This window comes from Thermobia domestica, chromosome 13 (genome assembly GCF_964235325.1).
Source record: "Thermobia domestica chromosome 13, izTheDome1.hap1.1, whole genome shotgun sequence".
Classification (NCBI taxonomy): domain Eukaryota; kingdom Metazoa; phylum Arthropoda; class Insecta; order Zygentoma; family Lepismatidae; genus Thermobia; species Thermobia domestica.
In genome coordinates, this window is record NC_137466.1 from 130,007,602 (window position 1) to 130,028,368 (window position 20,767).

The window sequence follows — 20,767 nt, forward strand, 5'->3', positions numbered from 1 at the left end:
TGGATTCAAATTTTTAGTGTATATGTTTTAATAAAAGATTTGTGGATATGTTAGTATATTAGTTTTCTGCAGACATGACGCTGAAACCAAAAATTTGTTGCGTCCATATACTTATTCCTGACTCTAGTAGGAAATTGCATCCATAATCAAAATACAGAAGACGGTAATGCAGTGCAAATATGGAGATTTGTCTTAATATCATTGAATTTGCAAATAAGTGTTAATTGTGTTTAGATTTGCAAAAATTAAAGCCAAATAAGGTTATTTTAAAGGGATTTCTCAATATTCGGGAAGATTAATCAGCCTAAGTATTGTGGAATTTAGGAATCGATCTGAATTTCAGATCTAAACTTTACGTTAACACATGTGGTTGGGAGAACAAGAACTGATCTATGAATAAGAACGTTGCTCTTGAGTCCATGGTATTTGTCTGGCATTTTACTTCGTAACAGGAGGGTGTGTCTTCTGATAAACTGGCACATGCTCAGCCTGTTTAAATTAAGATCTACGAGACCTTGAGAGGACTTTTGTGCCGAAAATAAGGAACGGTCGACTCGACATATTATACTGTAAAGTGATTTGTAATATGAAATGGACCAGTTTCCAACAAATGATGTGATTAATCCAATAGAATCATTTAAACTATGTAAGGAAGGTCACAATATTTGGCAGTCTTGTTAATTATTATCTAGTCACTTCAACGGTTTCTGCGTTTTTCCTGCTATGACTGTTTTTGTTCTAAATTTTTCTTCATGATTTTCAGCAAGCCGATTAATTTATTCATGAACTAGCTTAAGCACTCGTCGTTGCCCTATCTTAAATCGAACCTGGATAAACGAGCAAAATAATCTATCCACAGCAATTCCGTTACCCGATGTTTATCCTGTCCTGTTATGTAAACCTGCAACATCAAAATGTGTAGGTTGTTGCGTACATGCCAGGCGTACTTAAAGCCATAAACCATGGATGCATTTTCACCCCCCAGAAAATACTCCCGGAGCATAAAATCGGAAAGCACCTTCCTAGGCGATTAGATCTCGTGATTATCTATCAGTAAACGAAATTTGGTGGTGGTTCTAGGTTACTCCCCTCTATGTGAAAAGCATATGAGCTCATACACACAATTTTATTAACAGTCGCGTTCTTATGGGAGGAATCAGCAACAGATCTCCTACAGTATTTTTTACAATATCTGTTAATTTTTCAACACAGTTTTGACTATTTGACATTTATTTTAAAGGTATATTTCACTTGATAGCAACGATAATAGTTTAGCATGGCCAAAAATATGAATAAATTGGCTCATAAATAATTATACTGATCACTTCTTTTTTATGTGTGTATGTGAATTACAAGAAGGTAAAAACAGATGACGGAACCTGCATGCAGTGCAGCACTGAATAGTTGCAGGAAACTCAATGGGCAACAGTGGCGGATCTAGCCCAGGGGACCTAGGCCCCAAGTTTTTTGAGTGACGAAAATAATTTAAGCTATTCTTTATATGCCTTTTATAAGTTAATTGTAAACTCATGATATACCTATGGTCTGGGTTCTAGCTCTCCCTCCCCCTAGTTTTTCTTCTAGATCCCCGACTGATTGGACAACCAAAAAGAACTCGATTGAGTTGTAAAATTTTTCAAAAAATATACCTTACTTTTAGTTATTTTAGGGTGCGTCATCGCACTCTATATGATATCATGCATCCAGCCATTCGTTTTAAACTTCATTTAAATATTTGTAGCACTAGCAAACGTGTTCAGTCATTTCCTTATTCAAATGTGTAGAAATAAAATGGGATAAGTAACTGACCCCCCGCCATTGTATATAGTAACGTAAAAATAGCATTGGTACGCCACTATTAAATATTGATTTAATTGAACGATGTGTGCGTTCATAATAAATTCGCTTAAGGTGAATAAAAAGGTTTGACTATCGCCAATAAAGGGGAGCACGTTTTCCTTCTTTCCATTGTATTTTGTAGGGAGCGATAATATTCAAAATAATTCAAACTCGAGAGATGAATATTCAGACTTTGTTCAATAACAAATTAAATCCTTAATCAGCACGTGGTTCGTGCTGTTTTTAATTATATTTCATTCATTGTTTAGGGTACTTGAGTTTACTCTTCAGAAACATACTTCCAACATGACTCTCCCAATCAAGAACAAAATAAAAAACGGCACATATTATTTCTTAATTAATAATGTCTTGAATTTGATTAAATTATTTTGAACATTGTCGCTTAATATATTGGAAAGGTAAGAGAAAATACTGCCATTTGTTAGTTAATATCGCTCTTTCAAGCTCATCTTAAACTTGTTCTCTGCGCTTTTGTATTGTGCATGTCCTGTAGTAAAGTATATTTTAACAAACTGCATCATTTCAGGAAACTGAGCGAGATGGTTAAACTGGAAAGTGTAGCACGTTTTTGCAATTGATTTTGTTTTATGGTCTGTCAGTTCTATAGAGCTGACGTCGGTTTTCTAGAAAATTTCTGAAGTAACACCTGCAGTATTCAGAAGGTAACATACGCTCCTGGTTGCTTCATACATGTCCTTGTTAAAGCATACTGATGTTGCCAGCGTATATATCGAATGTATTTAACTGTTCTTCCAACTCCCATGATTTCATACTTTACAGAATAGATACAATATTCAACTTAGTAACATCAGTGATATAAATATGTATTTATTCATGGAATAATTGCATAAATATTCGTTAATCTTTCTCAAAAAAAAAAAAAAAAAAAAAAAATCGTACATCGTTTCACTGAAAGTAAAATGATTCTAGTTTAACATCCATTTCAGTACCAAAGCTATGTGAAATGTGAATCTACAGCTTAACATAGTATTAGAATAACGTGTGCTCCCACCGGGGCTCGAACTCGGGTCTTCTGTGCTGAAAGCACGTATGCTAACCCTATATCTATAAGATGCAACTAGTAAAAATGCGTCCAATAGCTTCATATCTTTAAAATAAACTAGTTCAAAAGGAATAAATTCCTTCGTAGTACAGGACGACAATGCTAAGTTAATTAGAATCAGGGTAGTGCTCACATTTCCTCACAGATATTTTTCCCCCTCAAAATGAAGTGGTAAAGCAAATCCGCTTGGGTAATACATTGTACTCATCGACAGTTAATTTGTTTTTCTGAAGATACTGTTGTGAATCATTTCTATTTCACATCTTTGATTTTTTTTTTTTTTTTTTTTTATCAGCTTTGTATCAGGAATTTTCCTTTCTTTATAAGGAAAAACATCAGAAACAGCATCTATTGACATTAAAACACTCTTATCTTTGTCGGAAGAAGCTAGCATGTTCTTTGTACTACCTTTTGCTCGTAATTTAGTTACTAAGATAAATATTCATCTACGGTGGTGATTTAAGTTATTGATCTACTTATTCATTTGTGAACTTTTTTTCCTCATATAGATTTGGTAAATTGCATACTTTTCAGTTCTATTTTTGAATGCCCAAACTTAAGTTCATGATAGCAAACTATCTCAAGGAAATACTATATGAATAAGATAATTTTGTCATAAGAGAGTTGTCTGCGTACCTTCTATTTCTGACGACCCTATCCATGAGTATACCCTCAAAATTTAACATCTTATTTAAAACTTCCAACGAAGAGTTTGGGGTAATTCATGTGGCACAACTTATTGAAATCAACACGAGTGGACAAATTCGATAACTTAGTTTCAGTAAATGAATATCGAAGTATATAGTAGACAAATCATCCAAATTTCACCTCCATTTTCAGTTTCTTAAAGCTCCTTATAGAAATTAGAGATCCCATGTCATGGCTTTTTTGTAATATGGGGGTCACGTTGGCCTAGTGACAAAGCGCTCACATGTGCTGAGAATGGTCCCTGTTCGATTCCGGTGTGTGTGGTGGACAATACGGTTTTCATGGGATTTCTCTGATCTCTTCCATTCATCCTACATTCTCATTCCGCTATTCTTTCGTAAATCTTTCAGCTGCTGTAGCATATAGGATATAACCACGGGACGTAAAACCCTATATCTAAATTCTGTCCAGGATTTGATTCTTTGTAGATGTATTGATTAAGGTGTGTAAATGTACGTTTTCATTTACTGTTAAATCACAGTAGAATGGAACTGGCCTTCCTAACCCCAGGAGTGGCCAAATTTTTTGATTCAGTGATCTACCTCAGACTATGAAAATCTTTGGCGATGTATCAATGTGCAGTTGCTACTGCACTTTTATTTCTCTAATTCATTTTTAGGAGGTGATTTGGAGTTTTTTTTTCTTTTACAAAATGGATTAATTCCTTCCCAAATTGAATTCCTTTCTTAGAGTAACACAAGCGTTGCACAATTAACTCTCATTTATCATTTAATACAACAAAGGAGAAATTTTTTTTTTCCATTCTTCATGGAAATATTATGTTTACGTCCTTTATTCGAAATTATTCCACCTCAATTAACTCACTTAAAAGGCAATTAGTGTGTAGATTTTTCAAGTAGTATCAGGTTTTCTTAAAAAGTTTCTCGGTTGACTATTTGCCCAGCCGTGTGCTGTCCCTTTTTTGCTATTCAGTATCCTAACTACGATGAGTAAATGTGCTAGAAACTTTCTTCAGGGAAAACCGGACTTTCGGGTAACATAAAGAGTACTAAAGTCATGAATTTTGTGTTTCCTAACAAATGCAGCCAAATGGTTTGCGCTCGTGCCTCTAGTGGGAATAGTTTCGGTTCCATTAAAAGGTGGCACACACTTTAAGGCATTGATCCCTCATCGTAAGGCAATTGGGTGCTGCGTGAATTAAGAGTTAGTGAAACTCAGTCCAGAAAACTAAAAATAATTGTGACACGAGTAGATGTACTGATCATAATCATCCTGTTGAAAGCAAATTGCCCGGCCAGATTTTTTTTTTTTAATCAAAAAAATCTAATATATTTTAACCAAAATTTTCTTGTACGCTGTATATCTGGAGAACTACGTATATAGTGTAGCCAAACCCAAACTATCATTTAACTCAGTATGATGTGCTTATTCCGTAGAAAATACGAAAACTTTATGTAGGGGCCGTTCAAAAATTTTATGGACCCTGTTCCTAAAACTAATTATTGGCGAAGATTTGATTTTTTTTTTTTTTTTCAATCATTCCTAAAATTTTTCTTGTGGTCTCTAACAAGAAGATTATTGTTTCATCAACTTTTTAACGTTCAGTGAAATTTCTATTGTTTTACCAGAATACTAGGATGTCGCAACCCAATCCTATTTTCTACACCCTTGTTTATTTATTTCCCCTGTTAATGATTTGAGGGATGTCATTTTTCAGATCTACAATGAAGGACGGGTGCTAGGTTAAATACTAGCTTTTCGCAGGGCATTATAAATAAGCTCTTCTGTTGAATTGCCTTTTTAAGTTGAAAAAATCACTTTTGAAGAATAATTAAATAGTGGAATTCGACAGATCAGAAACTTAAGTATTGATTGTTCCTTTCTGTGTACCGTAAAATCAGGGCAATAAATAATAGAGAGTAGAAAAATAGATACAATGTGAGATAGAATATGAAGCATTAAGGAAGTGAGTTTAAGAGTGCAAATTTTCAAAACAGATTCGCACAATATTTTTACCGACAATCTCTATGATATGAACATCTTTGTTTAACTGGCTACCGTCTTTCACTAGTGTCATATACTTGCAATCGTACATTAAAAAAATATAATACTCTTCCTTGAAAAAATTTCTCAACTGCCCGAAGATGATCCATATTTGTCTAATTTAAGCTATGAATAATAATGTAATATAGGGTTTTTGCAGAGAAAGAACTCGGGGTTTGGCCAGATTTTCTTTGAATATCTTCTACATGTAAGCAGGTGTTGCTTCTAAAATTGAGTGATTGAAGAATAGTGCAGCGAAGAAAATGTGAATTAAAAAGGATTCCGGATATACAGGTTCATCGTCCGAACACCTGAACAAAAAATGTATAAGCATCTAAACTAAAACCAGTGAGTGGCCGATGTTAGTCTATGCTAAATTAAGTGAAATTTATAATTCAACGTTTTACAATTATGTCTTTTAGGATTGGTTAATAAAAATGAATGATTCTGACGGAATTGGTAGAATGAGAATAAGAAAACGAGGAAAACGCACAAAAAAAAAAAAAACATACGATGTTTTCCACCACACTCATATTATCTGTAATAGAACCAGGAACCCTTCTTGTCGGAAGTGAGCGCTCTACCACTAAGTCAACGTCTTTCCATTCTATAGGGTGACCCAAAAGTAGGTATACAGCCCTGCATTGATCAAGAATGACATTTTTATTTATTAAAATATGAATTTTATTTTCTCCGGTCTGTTCCGAAATTAAGATGTAAGTGAAAAGAAGTTAAGAACAAACAGTAAAAGAAATTAAGTCAATATCTGTATGAATAACAATAAAAAAAAACTATATAAAACAATTAAGTCAATACCTGTATGGATAACAATAAAAAAAAACTGTATAAAATGGCATGTAAGGTCTGTACGGTCCTGTATACTTACTTTTGGGCCACCCTGTATATGCTTGTTCGTTGTATTAGGAATTACTTTTTCACAGTAATAAAAGTAAACTTGTTAGCTTTGATTCGTTTCATTTCCGTGTAGTCATTCGATAATTGCCTTTGTCGTAATGTAGTATCTTACGTAATATATATTTTTCTTTTGTATCGCATGTTCCGCTTATTTAAGCATCTTAATTTGATTATAAAATTTTACGTTGCAACAATAGTAATATTAACTTGAATGAGGCAACTCATGGTGTTATATAAAGAAACAGGGATATCTGGCTACAGGCGGCAGTTTTACCGTTGATTATTTTACGATATGAATTGTGAAATACTGTAGTGCTGTTAAAATTCCTATTTGAATAACGAAAAATCAGAAATTATAATAATGATTAGTTTAGCGTCCCATATTTATTCTTAGAGACTAAAAAAGACGGTGGTGGTGGTAATGAACAAAATAATGGAATAAAACAAACTGGAAAAGTCTAAGAAAAGCCACGCATACGGTATTTATCTACCACAGAGTTGCGTGAGTTGGGGTCAAATGTACAACTGAGATACCGTGGTCCCTAATTATATTAATATTATTATTGCATATGTAATTCCTGAGCAATGTGAAAGTAGAAACTACATTTACATTACACACAAAGTTTTTAGTTTCTTTTAATTGATTATTTACATTGAAAAGAGAACACTTGAAAGAAAACAGCAATTTAAAGCTTTGTTTCGTAGTTCTGAGACTGGTATATCATAATCAATAAAACAAAATTATGTCTGTTTGGTTCACAAAACAAGTCATAAACAAATAACAATATTACATTTGTGCGGTAAATTGGGAGGCCGTTTGAGCATTCAATATTGTTCGAATTCTAAGTATTAATATAGATTTGATAGTATTAATATAGAAGTAGTTCATTGTTCAAATGTTTTATGCATACCTCTTTAAAATAAATTCTCAAGAGTTTTTACTTCGGATTTGAATAGTGACGCAAGTCCTAAGATTTGTTAATTCCTATTAAACTTTATTTCTTTCGAAAGCAAAATGTCTTGATTACTTGCGTATATCAAGACAGATGAAAATCGAGGGTTTGAACTAAACTCCTAATATAGTTAAATTTCTAATCACATATATCAAATTGCGAGTTAAGTAATGTAAAGACTTACCACCCTTTTAAAAATACTTAGAAATAGCAAAGTTTAAATATTAAACTTCCTCTACAGAACTCACCCAGGTTCAGTAGAGTAGAGCGCTTACCTTTAAGGTTGGTTTAAAGAGACAAGTTTCGCCGACAGATGTCACTACAGTCTTCGTATCTCAAGTATTTTTTACCTTTCACGAAAATTCACGATTTCTCTTACAAATTTCAAGCTACAGACTTGAGAGAAGGAACTTCATAACCTATCGAGGGCAACAATCCGTGCCGATTTTTTTTTTATTTAGAATTTTCTTCATTGTTGAAACAGTATATTGTTAAAAATTTGGATATTCAGTTTCAACAGTTAAGACATTTCAACAATGAGAAAAGTACTAAATAAAAAATCGGCACGGATTGTTACTTTCGGTAGGTTATGAAGTTTCTTCTCTAAAAATTTGAAGCTGGTAGCTTAAAATTTGTAAGAGAAATGTGAATTTGTGTGAAAGATTAAAAAAAAAAAAATACATGAGGGAGATACGAAGACTGTAGTGACACATATCGGCAAAAGTTGTCCCTTCTTCAGAATTTTGTCATCTTTGTTTCTTTCGAAACTGCCGGACTCTTCAAAAAAAAAAAAAAAAAAAAAAATTGTAAAGTAATAATATTAATAGCTCCGAGATTAGATAAAGTTTTAGAATATCTGCATGAGAATTGATTTAATTCAACATTGCTTACAATAATAATCGTTCCGGTATGTGAATTTTACACTTCAACAATATGTTAATAGAACAGATTTTCTAAAGCACAACTACTGTTTATTATTCAGATTGTTTACGAATACATGACATTACTGTTGAAAGGATTGGTATGCAATCAAATAGCTCATTCAAGTATTTGTTGGTCCCGTGTGTTTGTCCTGCAACTTTCATTTTTATTTCATAAGATGTTCTTATGATCAATTATTTTAAATCCGAACAAAAAGCCAATCTGAGTGAGCTCGTGAAACAGTAGTAGTAAATCATATTCAAAACCAATTTCTGTTAAGTCAGGTGGTTTGAGACCTAATTATCAGCTAAGAAAATGGTCTACTGGAAGTATTGGTTAATTCTGGTCTATCTGATGTAATTCAAATGGTGTGTATAAGATAATTGATCACGGGAATCGTTATGATTCTGTTCGCAAATGATCATTTCCAATTTTATTATCTCATTATCTAAATATTTTTACAAGTAATATTTTGAATCCATACTTAACGTTAATTTACTCGTGGTTTTCGTGAATTTATTCAAGTTTCCAATTGTATTTCTATTGGAAAATTGCTAATAATTAAAATAAAATAAATATATATATATATATATATATATATATATATATATATATATATATTAAATCTTTTGAGTGCTATCTTTATTAAGCAGCGATATATAAATTGTAATCTGTGAAAGCGTAATTTCAATAGTTTTCTAGGATTTCATTATAATACTGTACCATAATTATGTATAATATGTATCTAAAATATATTGTTTTCCTTCCAGGTTACACCAGTTCTATCAGTATTTTTACGAAATGTGAGTATTGAGTGTATTACTGATCTCAAGGAGGTCCTATCGAAAAAAATACCCAAAGAACAGGAACGCGTCAAGGCTTTCCGAAAGTCACATGGAAGTTTTGTCGTTGGAGAAGTCACAATTGATATGGTAATGATATTTTGCTTATTTTCATTTTAATATTTACTTGTTATTTAGTTCTTTCATTTTAATATTTATTATTTGGTTCTGGGACACTCACAGTATATATTGTAAGTGCTAAAATCCAACTTGGAGTACACTTCACGAAAAGTGATACTTTGAACCGCGTTTTATTAAAACTGCTCTTTGGATGGGGCATAAAACATTAATAACAAAAAAAAAAAAAAAAAAAAAAAAAAAAAATCAGACATAGGTTAAAAATAGTGCCAATATGTGTATTTTCTATATGGATGAGTCAGATAATTTTGTCACTTTCGCTCTCAACCGAAGTGCAGGGTCTCAAAACTGGTATATTTGGTTCCAAACAATGCTTCTGCTAGGTACAAATAGCATAATCCGGTATCTATTTCACTTTACTATCATGTTCTTTACTTTCTTTACTTTTTTATCTTCGATTCATTTACTCTTTAAAATTCGTACTTTCGGAAATCTTATCAAAACTTTCAATTCTCTCTTTCATTATAATAATAGAAGTCAATGCAAAATAAGCACTGTAAGCTCCGTATGTATTTTTTTTTTTTTTTTTTCGACCGGAAACAACCAACGCTGGAAGTAGTGGTGCAAATAAGTCATGCTTGGAAGTACAGTAATTTTTTGTGTGGAAGGTACCAATTTTTAATTAAAATAAGGTAGAAACTAGAACTAATGTAAGCGTAACTACCATATAATCCTTCAGAAAATATGGCACTGTACACTCTACATTCAGTATTAACCATAACAGTTTTAATCAGTCACAACTTAAGTCAATATGGTCATCGGCAAAATATATATATTTAATGTTTTAGTCACTTTTGTTTTATTAATACGTGTAAAATAGTATATTAGCTCGTACAAGTTCTTATGAAATAAGGAATGGGCAAATGGCGTAATGGATGTACCAGTTTCAGTATGGTTTCCTCGGACTAGTCTCTTTACGTTACACAGTTGTACAAATTAGACTTCAAGAAGAATGGGTATGTAGTATTATTTTCTTGGTGATTGTGCAACCCAGTCGAAAAAATGTTCACTAACTTTCAAGTTCACTGTCGACCGTTTACTTACACTGTATTGTAAAATTATTCAATTTCTTCAGGATGTGAACTTAGGGTTAGCAGCTTTTAAATCGCAAACTAGTACGAGGGTAAGTCTTGCAATATTCTGATACACAGCATACCTGTATTTGAATGTTAACCTCCTTTTAATGCATTTTTAACAAAGTATAGCCTCTTATGTTGGACTGTCTGCAGCCACCTTCCTTGTTCCTCGATACCATATCTTACCTTAGAGGCAAAGAAGTCAGTCACTGCTGTTTCCATCTCCTGCTGGTTGGTGAAGAATCGTGGTTTCAGGAAGTGCACCATTAACTGAAACGTAATTCGAATGGGCAGAGACATGACTGTGTGCCAGGTGTGACATCAATGCCAAGTTCCAGATTTTTTGTTTCGTTTTTCGAGCCGAGGGTGGTTTTGCCTTATCCTGTTGCAGCAGGGTGCGTTTTCGATTCAGCAGTGCAGGATATTTTTGGTGTAGTACAGCATACATTCTCTCCAACTTTTTCGGGATAAATGTCAGTAGTACGACCGTTAGGAACGAACTCGAAGTAAATTATCCCCTCGTAGTTCCACCATCGCACACAGCATGACTTTATACTCGAAATGGCGCTGTTTAACAACTGGTTCTGAAAATTGGCCTTTGCGCAACCACTGGTTTTGTACATTCGAATTTCGAACCTGAAAAAAAAAAAAACTTATTGTCGCATGTGACAGTCCGTTTCAGCAAACGCATGTCGCTTTTACATCAGTTGTCAGCACACATCCACCCTTCTGTGGGCCTCAGCTGGGACCAGCTCTTATGACACATTGCGGCAGCTCCTGGTGGTTTTCTCGATTTCGTGAATGCGATGCACTACGGTGGACTGGGACAGAGTTGGTTTGATAATCGTCGTTGTGTTGGTGGATGTATTTACCTCAATGGTGTATCATATGACCTGAGACTCTGTTACCTTCAGGCAGTCATACCGTGGCTGTTTTTCGACATTTTTACAATCTGCACGAAATTTCTGGAATCAACAAGTTGCTGTGCTTTGTTTCACTGCATCTTCCTATTTCACATGACAGATCTTTTGGCTTACTGTCGCAACGTTATGTCCAAGTTCGAACTCATACAGTAACAATTCACTAACAAACTTTAAGCATTTTAAAAGACTGTAAACACAGATGAATTGGTGGCCTCCGTGTTAGTCTTTTTGCCATACTACCTCTTAGGTCAGTTTGACACTGTACATACGGTCGACCACATGCCTGCTTTTGAGTTGAGGAAATATTGCAAAACTTATGACTAACCCTTGTATTTCTTTAAAAATACCAGTACTGCTTCCATCAATTAATATGTAGTATAATAATAAACTACACTGACTTTCTAACAGCATATAGAGGGTCAATTTGAGATTCTGCATTAATTTTCTAGGATATTTCTCATTGAAAATAATTTTACAGATTATTTTTGTATTAATTCTATCACTTCAAAATTTCACTAATCTTAGTTATTAGTTTGATTTAATACTAAATTATTCACAAGAACTGTCCATTTATTATTAAATTTCCATAAAATGTTCGTAAACTATAAGCTTATATATAGATATAGATATAGATATATATATATAGATAGATAGATAGATAGAAGAATGGTTTATCTTCACACATTGTATAGTTAAACGAATGCATGAATGTAGACAATTTGATAATAAAGCAAAAATTGCTCTTCAGCTCTGCATATAATAAAAGGTGACCCAATAAAGAAAAAAAAATACACAAAATGGAATTGAAAAGAGTTTGTAATTATCAGCAGGTCTTCTTGTAAAATTCGTCCTATTCTCGCAGCATGCCGACCAGTTTTTATGTTGTTCGGAAATTCTCGACCCACTGTAAGATAGTCTTCCAATCTGGAACATGTTCATTATGTGGAATAGCAAACTATTTCGATGAGTACGCTCTATAAGTATCTGACTAAACCATAATGACGACCGAAAACGGTAGGAAAGTGGTGAGCGGAAGAGACTATCTCCACTCTCGCTTCTTCTCTGACAGTGCTAAAGGTGATAAAAAGACGGGGAGTTTTATTCGGTATTATTTACAATAATTGTATTGGAAATTGAGTAATTTCAACACAACAATAGTGTACTTCAAACCAGAACAATAATTTCAAACTGTTTTCAACACCATTTTATATTTTTGAATAAACTAGTTTCTATCCGTAATGCTTTTTGGGTTATTAGACTTTAAAATGTGGGAGGTTTATTGGGTCACTCTGTATTTAGAAGTGGTTTGTTACATTCTTTATGAAATGATGGAAAACTTTTCCATGTTGACAGTTAAATTTTTCTGTGTTTATTTTGAATCACACTGACAGACACTCGGCATGATGACAAGACAGAAATCATTAGTAAATACTAATTTACTACAACTACTTACGTCAGAATGACGGAAAAGAAATTATTCATTCACTAGATGCGTGTATAGTATACATTAGTTGTCGTTAGATGTTTGTTCTTTTAGTTCAGTGTCAATTTCTTAGATATTGTGTTGGCTTCAGTAAAAGATTACTTCATTTGGTATGTTGGAATTTTACAAGAAATGTATTCAAACTGTCTAAATATTACCTTAAAGAAACTCAATTGAAAACTCTCCTTAAGCCGACAATCTGGTGATTATAAGTGGAGCAGTGTGTGATCTGCACATCATGAGTCCCATGCTAGTTTTCTTGACAGGAGTCCACATCTTCCTTTCAAGTGGCTCCCCAATTGTCCATACGACGTTTAGCTCAGCACACCCAACACGTTTGGCTTTCCCCAACAGTTATAATACAAGTACTGACCAAACCCAGTGCGACTATGGTCTTCGCTGTAGGATAGAACTTTCCGTATTTCAAGAGATAATTGTACACGATTGAAACATACTTATTTCTAGAAGAGACATAGCCTAGGTGCGCCGAAAAAGACTAGTTCATAAGTATGCAGCGATATAGACTGATTAATGCACATGCGTAGAAGACATAAGGGTAATTTCAGTTATGATTTGTAATAAGTTAGGGGAGAAAACACTTTCCACTTTATGCTAAGCTGAATATTTAGTTGTCTTGTGACATGGTTACAGTAATCTTGATAAAATAAAAGTTAGCAATTCTGTAATTTAAATAAGTACTATAAATACAGGGTATTCCAGTAAGTGGCACACACTAGTAAGTGGTGAACGTTGCAAAATGTAACCGAAGTAACAAGGGAAGTAACACTGTAATATGTTCCCAAGCATATACTGCAATGATTTGCACGCAGATTTAAGCGTCAATGGCGTAAGTATTAATTAAAACATTAAAATTCCACCTCAGTTGATAATTTCGAAGATACTCGTACATTTTAATGCATGACTTTTACTTTTTCGTTTTAAAACTAATATCTTTCAGGTATGTCGTATTCTTTAGCCTTGCACTTGGCCTGTATCAGGAACACATGAGGAGCACTCGAATATAATTTTAAAAGGAATACCTTCAAATTAATTTGCATGTTGCCCATGACAACTCGACAAAGTGTGTGCATATCGTGTATCATACATTTTCAGCTTTGGATAGCTATAGATAGAGGGGGGGAAAAATTAAATACTCGTACCAGTACAGTTTTCGTATTAATATATATTGTGTATCTTTTAGTCTTATCTGAATACAATGTCTATCATCGAAGTATAATTACAAGATTTTTTTTAACTATTATTTTAAATCCTGTCGTTAACGTAAGTCATAATTCACTTGTGTAAGCTAGTATACCAAGGGCTTAGCCTTGAGACATTAAACGGTAAGTTTCGTTTTTTTGAACTTACGAAGAAAGTGTAAAATCGGTACTGTGACTCTTTACAAGAATTAGAAAGCAAAAAATAAGAGGATTATAACGCTGAAAGCGCAGGAGTAAGTGCTACATGAAGATATTGACTTACAATATCGTAGAGAAGGTTGTTACGTTGAGTATATAGTATACAGTATTCTCTTTTAGAGGATTATATGGTGATAATGCTTATATTATTTGTTGTTTCTAGTTATTATTCCAGTTGGCAGGGCCTGGGACTAATAAGGGTTTTTAATGTTAGAATTGGGCCTGGAAATGTTTCTTCTATGTTTCTCGATCTTCAGCTTCCTCTTTTGACTCCCAATATTTTCTTCTATTTTTCAAATCCTCGATCAGTTGTGTTCTTCCTATTCCTCACTTTCCTTCTGAGGCGATATGAATAAGACAAGATAATTATTTAGTTTTTACTGTTTTATTCTTTACGTGAGTGAAACGCCGCAATGAAGTGCGGGTCAAAAGTTCACTTAATGCAGTGTACACTTTGAAGAGTGCATACACCGTTACAATTTTTGGAGGTTCAAAACTTACAGTAAGGTGTAAATCTTGATGGTTTAGGGTAGATTCACATTTGGTTGTGTATATAAAACTGGTACAATTTGCAGAATATTGTAGGAAAATCGTATATTGAGACTAACACAGTGTTTCATTTTAAGGTCTGAAATATATTTTGCAGTTTTGGTTAAAAGAAAGTAATCAGAAGTTTGAAAGTGTAATATTAATTGCAACATTAGATTTTTTTCTGCAATTTTCTTTACAGATGTATGGCGGTATGCGAGGCTTGAAAGGTTTGGTGACAGAAACTTCAGTGCTGGATCCCGATGAAGGTATCAGATTCCGTGGTTACTCAATTCCTGAATGCCGAAAACTGCTTCCTAAAGCTCCAAACGGTGAAGAGCCTTTACCTGAAGGCCTTTTCTGGCTTCTTTGCACTGGCGACATTCCAAGTGATGCACAGGTAATCAATACAACTTTATCTTCGTATTGTACTTTTCGTCGCAAGTTAGTTTTCAATTTCAAGTCCTTCCGTGGAACTCGAATTGTCAACAAGTTTAAGTAAACCTCATGTAGTGTGCGTTTATGTTTTCGACAGTCGAGAGGTTTCCTCAATGGAATTAGTCATAGAAATAAATAGATGTCTAAAATTATATTTCATGAAGACTAAAAGGATTTTAAACAAAAGAGACTGTAAAAAGTTATCGCTGCTGTCACTTGCTCATAAAATTTTGATTCGATCCTTGAATTAGAAGAAAGATCTATTATGTAAATAGTTATACAGTTTAGTAATAACTGGAATCATTAATGTTCATTATCTAAGATACTTCAATCTGATATTTCCTTTTGATCACCTGGAAATTTACAAAATAGAAGTTGGTAATATTTAATATACACGGTTTGCCTTAAGTTAATCCCCACAACCATACTTTGTAATACAAAGCAACTAACAGTAAAATAGGAAATCGTAGAAGTGAAGTGCATGAATTTTCCCTTCAGTAAATTCTCGTCTTAAAAAATCCAAAGACTCATAGTTACAAACAAATTTAGCAAGTATATCCTATGTTTGGCTACCCAATGAAGTCAGAATCCTGATTTATATCATTCTTCATTTTTTATGGTGAATCCAGAAGTCCTTTTTTGCTACTTCAAACTAATAGTGATTAAGTAGCACAAAACTACATTAGCACTTTAAGCTTCATGTGCTTATAATGAATGCACAATTCGTCCATTATTGGCAGCTATGTGCATATATGTTATATACATATTGATATTCTTCAGGAAACCTCTAGACGCTTCTGGCTCCAGAATGAAACATCTGATTTTGGAGCTTGGTGCTTAAAGTATTAAAAACAACCCATTGTTCGAAAAGTGTTGGGGGAAATGAAATTAAACTAAGAAACTTGTATTCAACAAGGTGATTGTCACCCTATTTAACTAAGATTCGCTTACTGGGTCCTATAGTGAGTTTCGAGAGATCAGAAAGAAAATTCCTTTGGAGTGCATAATACATAAAAGTATAAATACATGCCTGTTGGGTGTAAGTACCAGCTGATAGACCTCGCTTGCTTAGACGAAAACTAACTTCCATCAAAACTTAAAAGGAACGTATAAAATGTGTAAAGTATAAGGCACAAATAAAGGTCTTAAATCATCCATAGTTTTAATGGCTTGTTTTGGTCTTTAGATAGATATAACATGTAAAGGATAATTGTGAAAATGTATCTTCTAATTAAGTCGGATTAAAAAGAAAGAAGAAAAAAAAACTTCCTTCGAAAATACATTTTAATTAGAATCCTGAAAACTAGCTAGGACGTTTGATATTTGCGTTGTTTATTATTTAAAATAAGTAGTTAAAACCGAACTATTTTACCAACATATAATGAAAAAGTCACTAATAATTCTGTTTTTTAATATCTTGTAGGCACAGGCTATTTCTAAAGAGTGGGCGAAACGAGCTGGGTTGCCTTCTCATGTTGCATCAATGCTCAATGGCTTTCCAAGTAATTTACATCCAATGGCCCAATTTAGTGCTGCTATAACTGCCTTAAATTCAGAAAGCAAGTTCGCCAAAGCCTACAGTGAAGGTGTTCATAGATCCAAATATTGGGAGGTTTGTATATTGTACTACTTAATCTTTTGCAATGTGCGATTATTATGAATAATATTACCACTACCTGAAAAGTAAGGGGGAAATGATAAAACACAATGACTAATTTGGAGAAATAAACAAATTTAAGAACAACATAAGCACGTAGGTTGTTCGTCATAAACTTGGTATCGGGTAAAATCCTTTATAGGTATACTGTTTTATGTGTGTGTGTGTGCGCGCGCGCGCGTGTGTGTGTGTGTGTGTGTGTGTGTGTGTGTGTGTATGTTTGTACGTTATAAGTTGCAAAAAATATTAACAGATTTAAATCTGTTCAGTTGGGCATTATATGTATATATGAAAAAAAAAATCAGTAAAATGAAAAAGAATGACATTACAAATTTAATACCCATTCCTTTATTTATTTATAGTTCTTCCTCGAAGAATTACCTAGATCATGATTCAGTGTAGTTATTTATTCAGAGATTAATCTTGAAATATATTATAAATAAAAATTTATTCTTATTGATAAATGGCATAGTGATTCAGTGGTGCGCTTAGTTCTGATACGATCAGTTTGTTTTGATTTCAATCCATATAAATTTTGGGAGGCAATATTAACAGTGAACTCCTTTACTTGTAAGTGTAGTAGATATTTTAATGTATAAGCTTAAAAAGTCCTTAAAGTGGCAGGCACTTGTAGTTATGTGAATCTTATCTTTCGATAAGAGAAGGAACTTTGAGATCACGTTTATATGAACATAAGTGTAAAACTTACCTTAGATGTGTAATTAATAGTCACTTTACACAGCATTGGGTAAACTTAAACATCTTTCAGTTCTGAAGAGCGGTAAATTGAATACAAGGGGTGGCAATTACATATCTACAAAGGAGTAAGATGGTTCAACGAATAATTCGTAATTGGTTAGTAGTACTGTTGCCAACTGTTACTTTTGCCCCCTTTGATAAGAAAATAATGTATGCTGTGATTATATAGGTAATACAAACCGTATACCGTGTATGTCATCAAAGTAATGAAAATACTCTTCAAATATTTCAGTATGTGTATGAAGATGCAATGGACCTCATAGCTAAATTGCCCGTAGTCGCAGCTACAATCTATCGTCAGGTGTACAAGGATGGCAAAGTTTCTGCTGTTGATCCTAACCAAGACTGGAGTGCAAATTTCTCTTCTATGTTGGGTTTCAATAACGAACAATTTACGGAATTGATGCGCTTATATCTTACGATTCACAGGTATTGTATCATTGTATCTTTCTTACTGCTACATATTTTTATGTATGTATGTATGTATGTATTTAATTTATGCATCAAAGTAAAGCCAATCAAAATTAAAAGCTTAATGTATAATCTTCTAAGACATCACATCATCATCCAGGACAAATATTAAGAGGAGGATCGAAAAATGTGGGAAGAATCTGTTTCAGACCCGAACCTAAGAAAGAAGAAAAAAGTCGTTAGTCTCAGGACCTGCAAACAGGCAGAATACTTAATATACCGAAATGCACAGAGGAATTGTTAAAAGTTTGTACAAGGATAAATCATAGCAACTTCTGTGGTATTTTGTCTGACAGTAACTGAAAGACAGTTTTTAACCTTTTTACACAAGATCACAATGTAATATCGAAATGTTATTAGTAGTAAATACGTGTTGTATCACCATAGCTACTTTGCCAACCAAGACAGCTCTCCAGAAGTAAATGAAGTTACTTAACGTAAAAGACCGAGAAAGATAAGAGATAAATGACCGAAGAAGTGGTGTGATAAATTAGGAAAATTGGGAAGTATTTCGAGGAAAATACACTGGTTTGTCTTGAACAAAGTTCAAATGTCATTGAATCGAATGAGCATCGTTGTGCATCGCAAGTAACCGCTGGGTCACTGGGGTGTATTCAATATTTAATAATCTTTCCGTTTTATTGTAATCAAAGGCCATAATTCTTTGTGTAGTTCATTGTTATAGCGTAATTTAAGTGTTATCACCAAGGCCCGGATTTTGTTGACAAGTCAACTTTTATCTGTTACGTATAAGACAAGGCAAATTCTAATAAAAACGTTATCCATCAACTCTAGGTTCTAAAAATATAATATATATATTTAGGGTCAACTTTTGGTCACTTTTTGCCGTTTTGAAATTTCAAGTCATTTTTTAATATTTTAAGGTAACTTTTCGGTCTCTTATGGTCTTTTTATTTTATTTATTTTTTTTTTTTTTTTTTTCCTTCTACATAAGGAAATCTTGAAATGAACACGGTTTACAGTTGTGGAAAAGACGAAGTTGAATAGTCTCTTTTCTTGCTTCCTGACTATTTGGGGTGGAAAAACTGCATTCTTAACAAGCTAATGAAAACTAAACTGTAACTGGTTAACGAAAGGTGGGGGTTGGTAGATGTCCAAACAGATAGTTTTGGGTTGTTGACCACAAAGGATGTGATCACATGAATAACTAAAAATGAATTAGAAGACGTACAAAGATTTTAAACAGGGTTTTTATCTATTATTCTCATGTAGTCTACACTTGCGAACTTTTATTGTTTAAGAGTGCTTCCTAGTTTCAACTCGGGAATGAATTGGCGCTTTCAATACAATGTCGTACAATGGACTGATCAACGGACATAAATGATCAATAGACTACAACTAACTGAAACAAAACTTTTTTGAATATGAGTGACAAACGTTAATTAAAATCCAATGGATATTTAAAAAATGTCAATGTTTTACGAAATAAACATTTAAGAAAACGCAAGTTTTAGGTCAATTTTTGTAAATTTTAGTGTCACTTTACAGGAATTTTAGTGTCATTTTATAGGTCACTTTCTAGAAAATTTTAGGTCAACAAGATCCGGGCCCCGGTTATCACAATTTTTGTGTTTTGTTTCTTTAACTTTTAATCTTTTCCTTACAGTGACCATGAAGGTGGAAATGTAAGTGCACATACGGTACATTTAGTTGGATCTGCGCTGTCAGACCCGTATCTTTCTTTCGCTGCTGGAATGAATGGTTTGGCAGGCCCTCTCCATGGATTGGCAAATCAAGAGGTAAAAACTTTGTTTCTTTCAAACTTAAATAAAATGTCACCAGTTATTTATTATTGATATACTGATGAGTATGTATGTACTCGGGGCCGCGGTGGTTCAGTGATAGAGCGTTCACCTCTGGTGCGTGGGGTTCCTGGTTCGATTCCAGCTCGTGCCAAGTGGGCTTTGTTATGGACAGTGTGCGTAGGTTTTCTCGTGGTTCACCCATTTTCTTCATTTCACTATTTCATCCATTTTAATCATCAGTTTCCTTTAGCCTCCACGGCATAAATGTTGGACGTAAAACTGAAAGATTACATTTTCTTCTATCCTCTTCTCTATTGAAGTTCTCCCAGTCTCGTTCAGTGATTCGGTTGTACCAGTTATTCTTCTGTTGAATATTTCATTAGCAACTTAAATGTCCACCTAAAAGTATAAATTGAATGCATTTGTTTTTGAAATAATAATGTAATTATTCATATAACAATTTGGAGGACTATATTATAATGAGCAATTATCTTGCTTTATCTTGTATACCAAAATCTGTATTGTAACATTAAGGTAGCAGGCTTGTTTATGTATTGTTAATTGTAATTTATCGTTTTATAATTTTATACGTGTATATATTGGAAATTCGAAACTGTAGTTTCACAGTATTGTGAAATGAAACTCACTTCTTTCACTGTCGTAATATCTGATTTCAGCTCGGAATACTAATCATGTGATTACCTTGCACGTCATTATTTATATTATTGTACGCGTTGTACTATACAATTGATAGATTTTTTGTTAAAATATATACATAAACTGAAAATATGAAATCTTCAGTTTTGAATACGTTAAATTTGTTTCAAAGATGAAAAGAAGATCT

General features: G+C 33.4%; 1 protein-coding gene across 1 annotated transcript in view; it reads left to right on the forward strand.

Annotated features, from left to right (window-relative positions):
- The window catches only part of LOC145668503 (putative citrate synthase 2, mitochondrial), a 76,677-nt gene that overhangs the window by 47,378 nt on the left and 8,532 nt on the right, over nt 1–20,767 (forward strand). Inside the window, exons 2-6 of the mRNA XM_081736463.1 lie at nt 9,195–9,356; nt 15,035–15,232; nt 16,694–16,882; nt 17,919–18,115; nt 19,785–19,917. Of these exons, the coding sequence (XP_081592589.1) occupies nt 9,195–9,356; nt 15,035–15,232; nt 16,694–16,882; nt 17,919–18,115; nt 19,785–19,917 (879 nt within the window). The remainder of the gene's footprint in view (nt 1–9,194; nt 9,357–15,034; nt 15,233–16,693; nt 16,883–17,918; nt 18,116–19,784; nt 19,918–20,767) is intronic.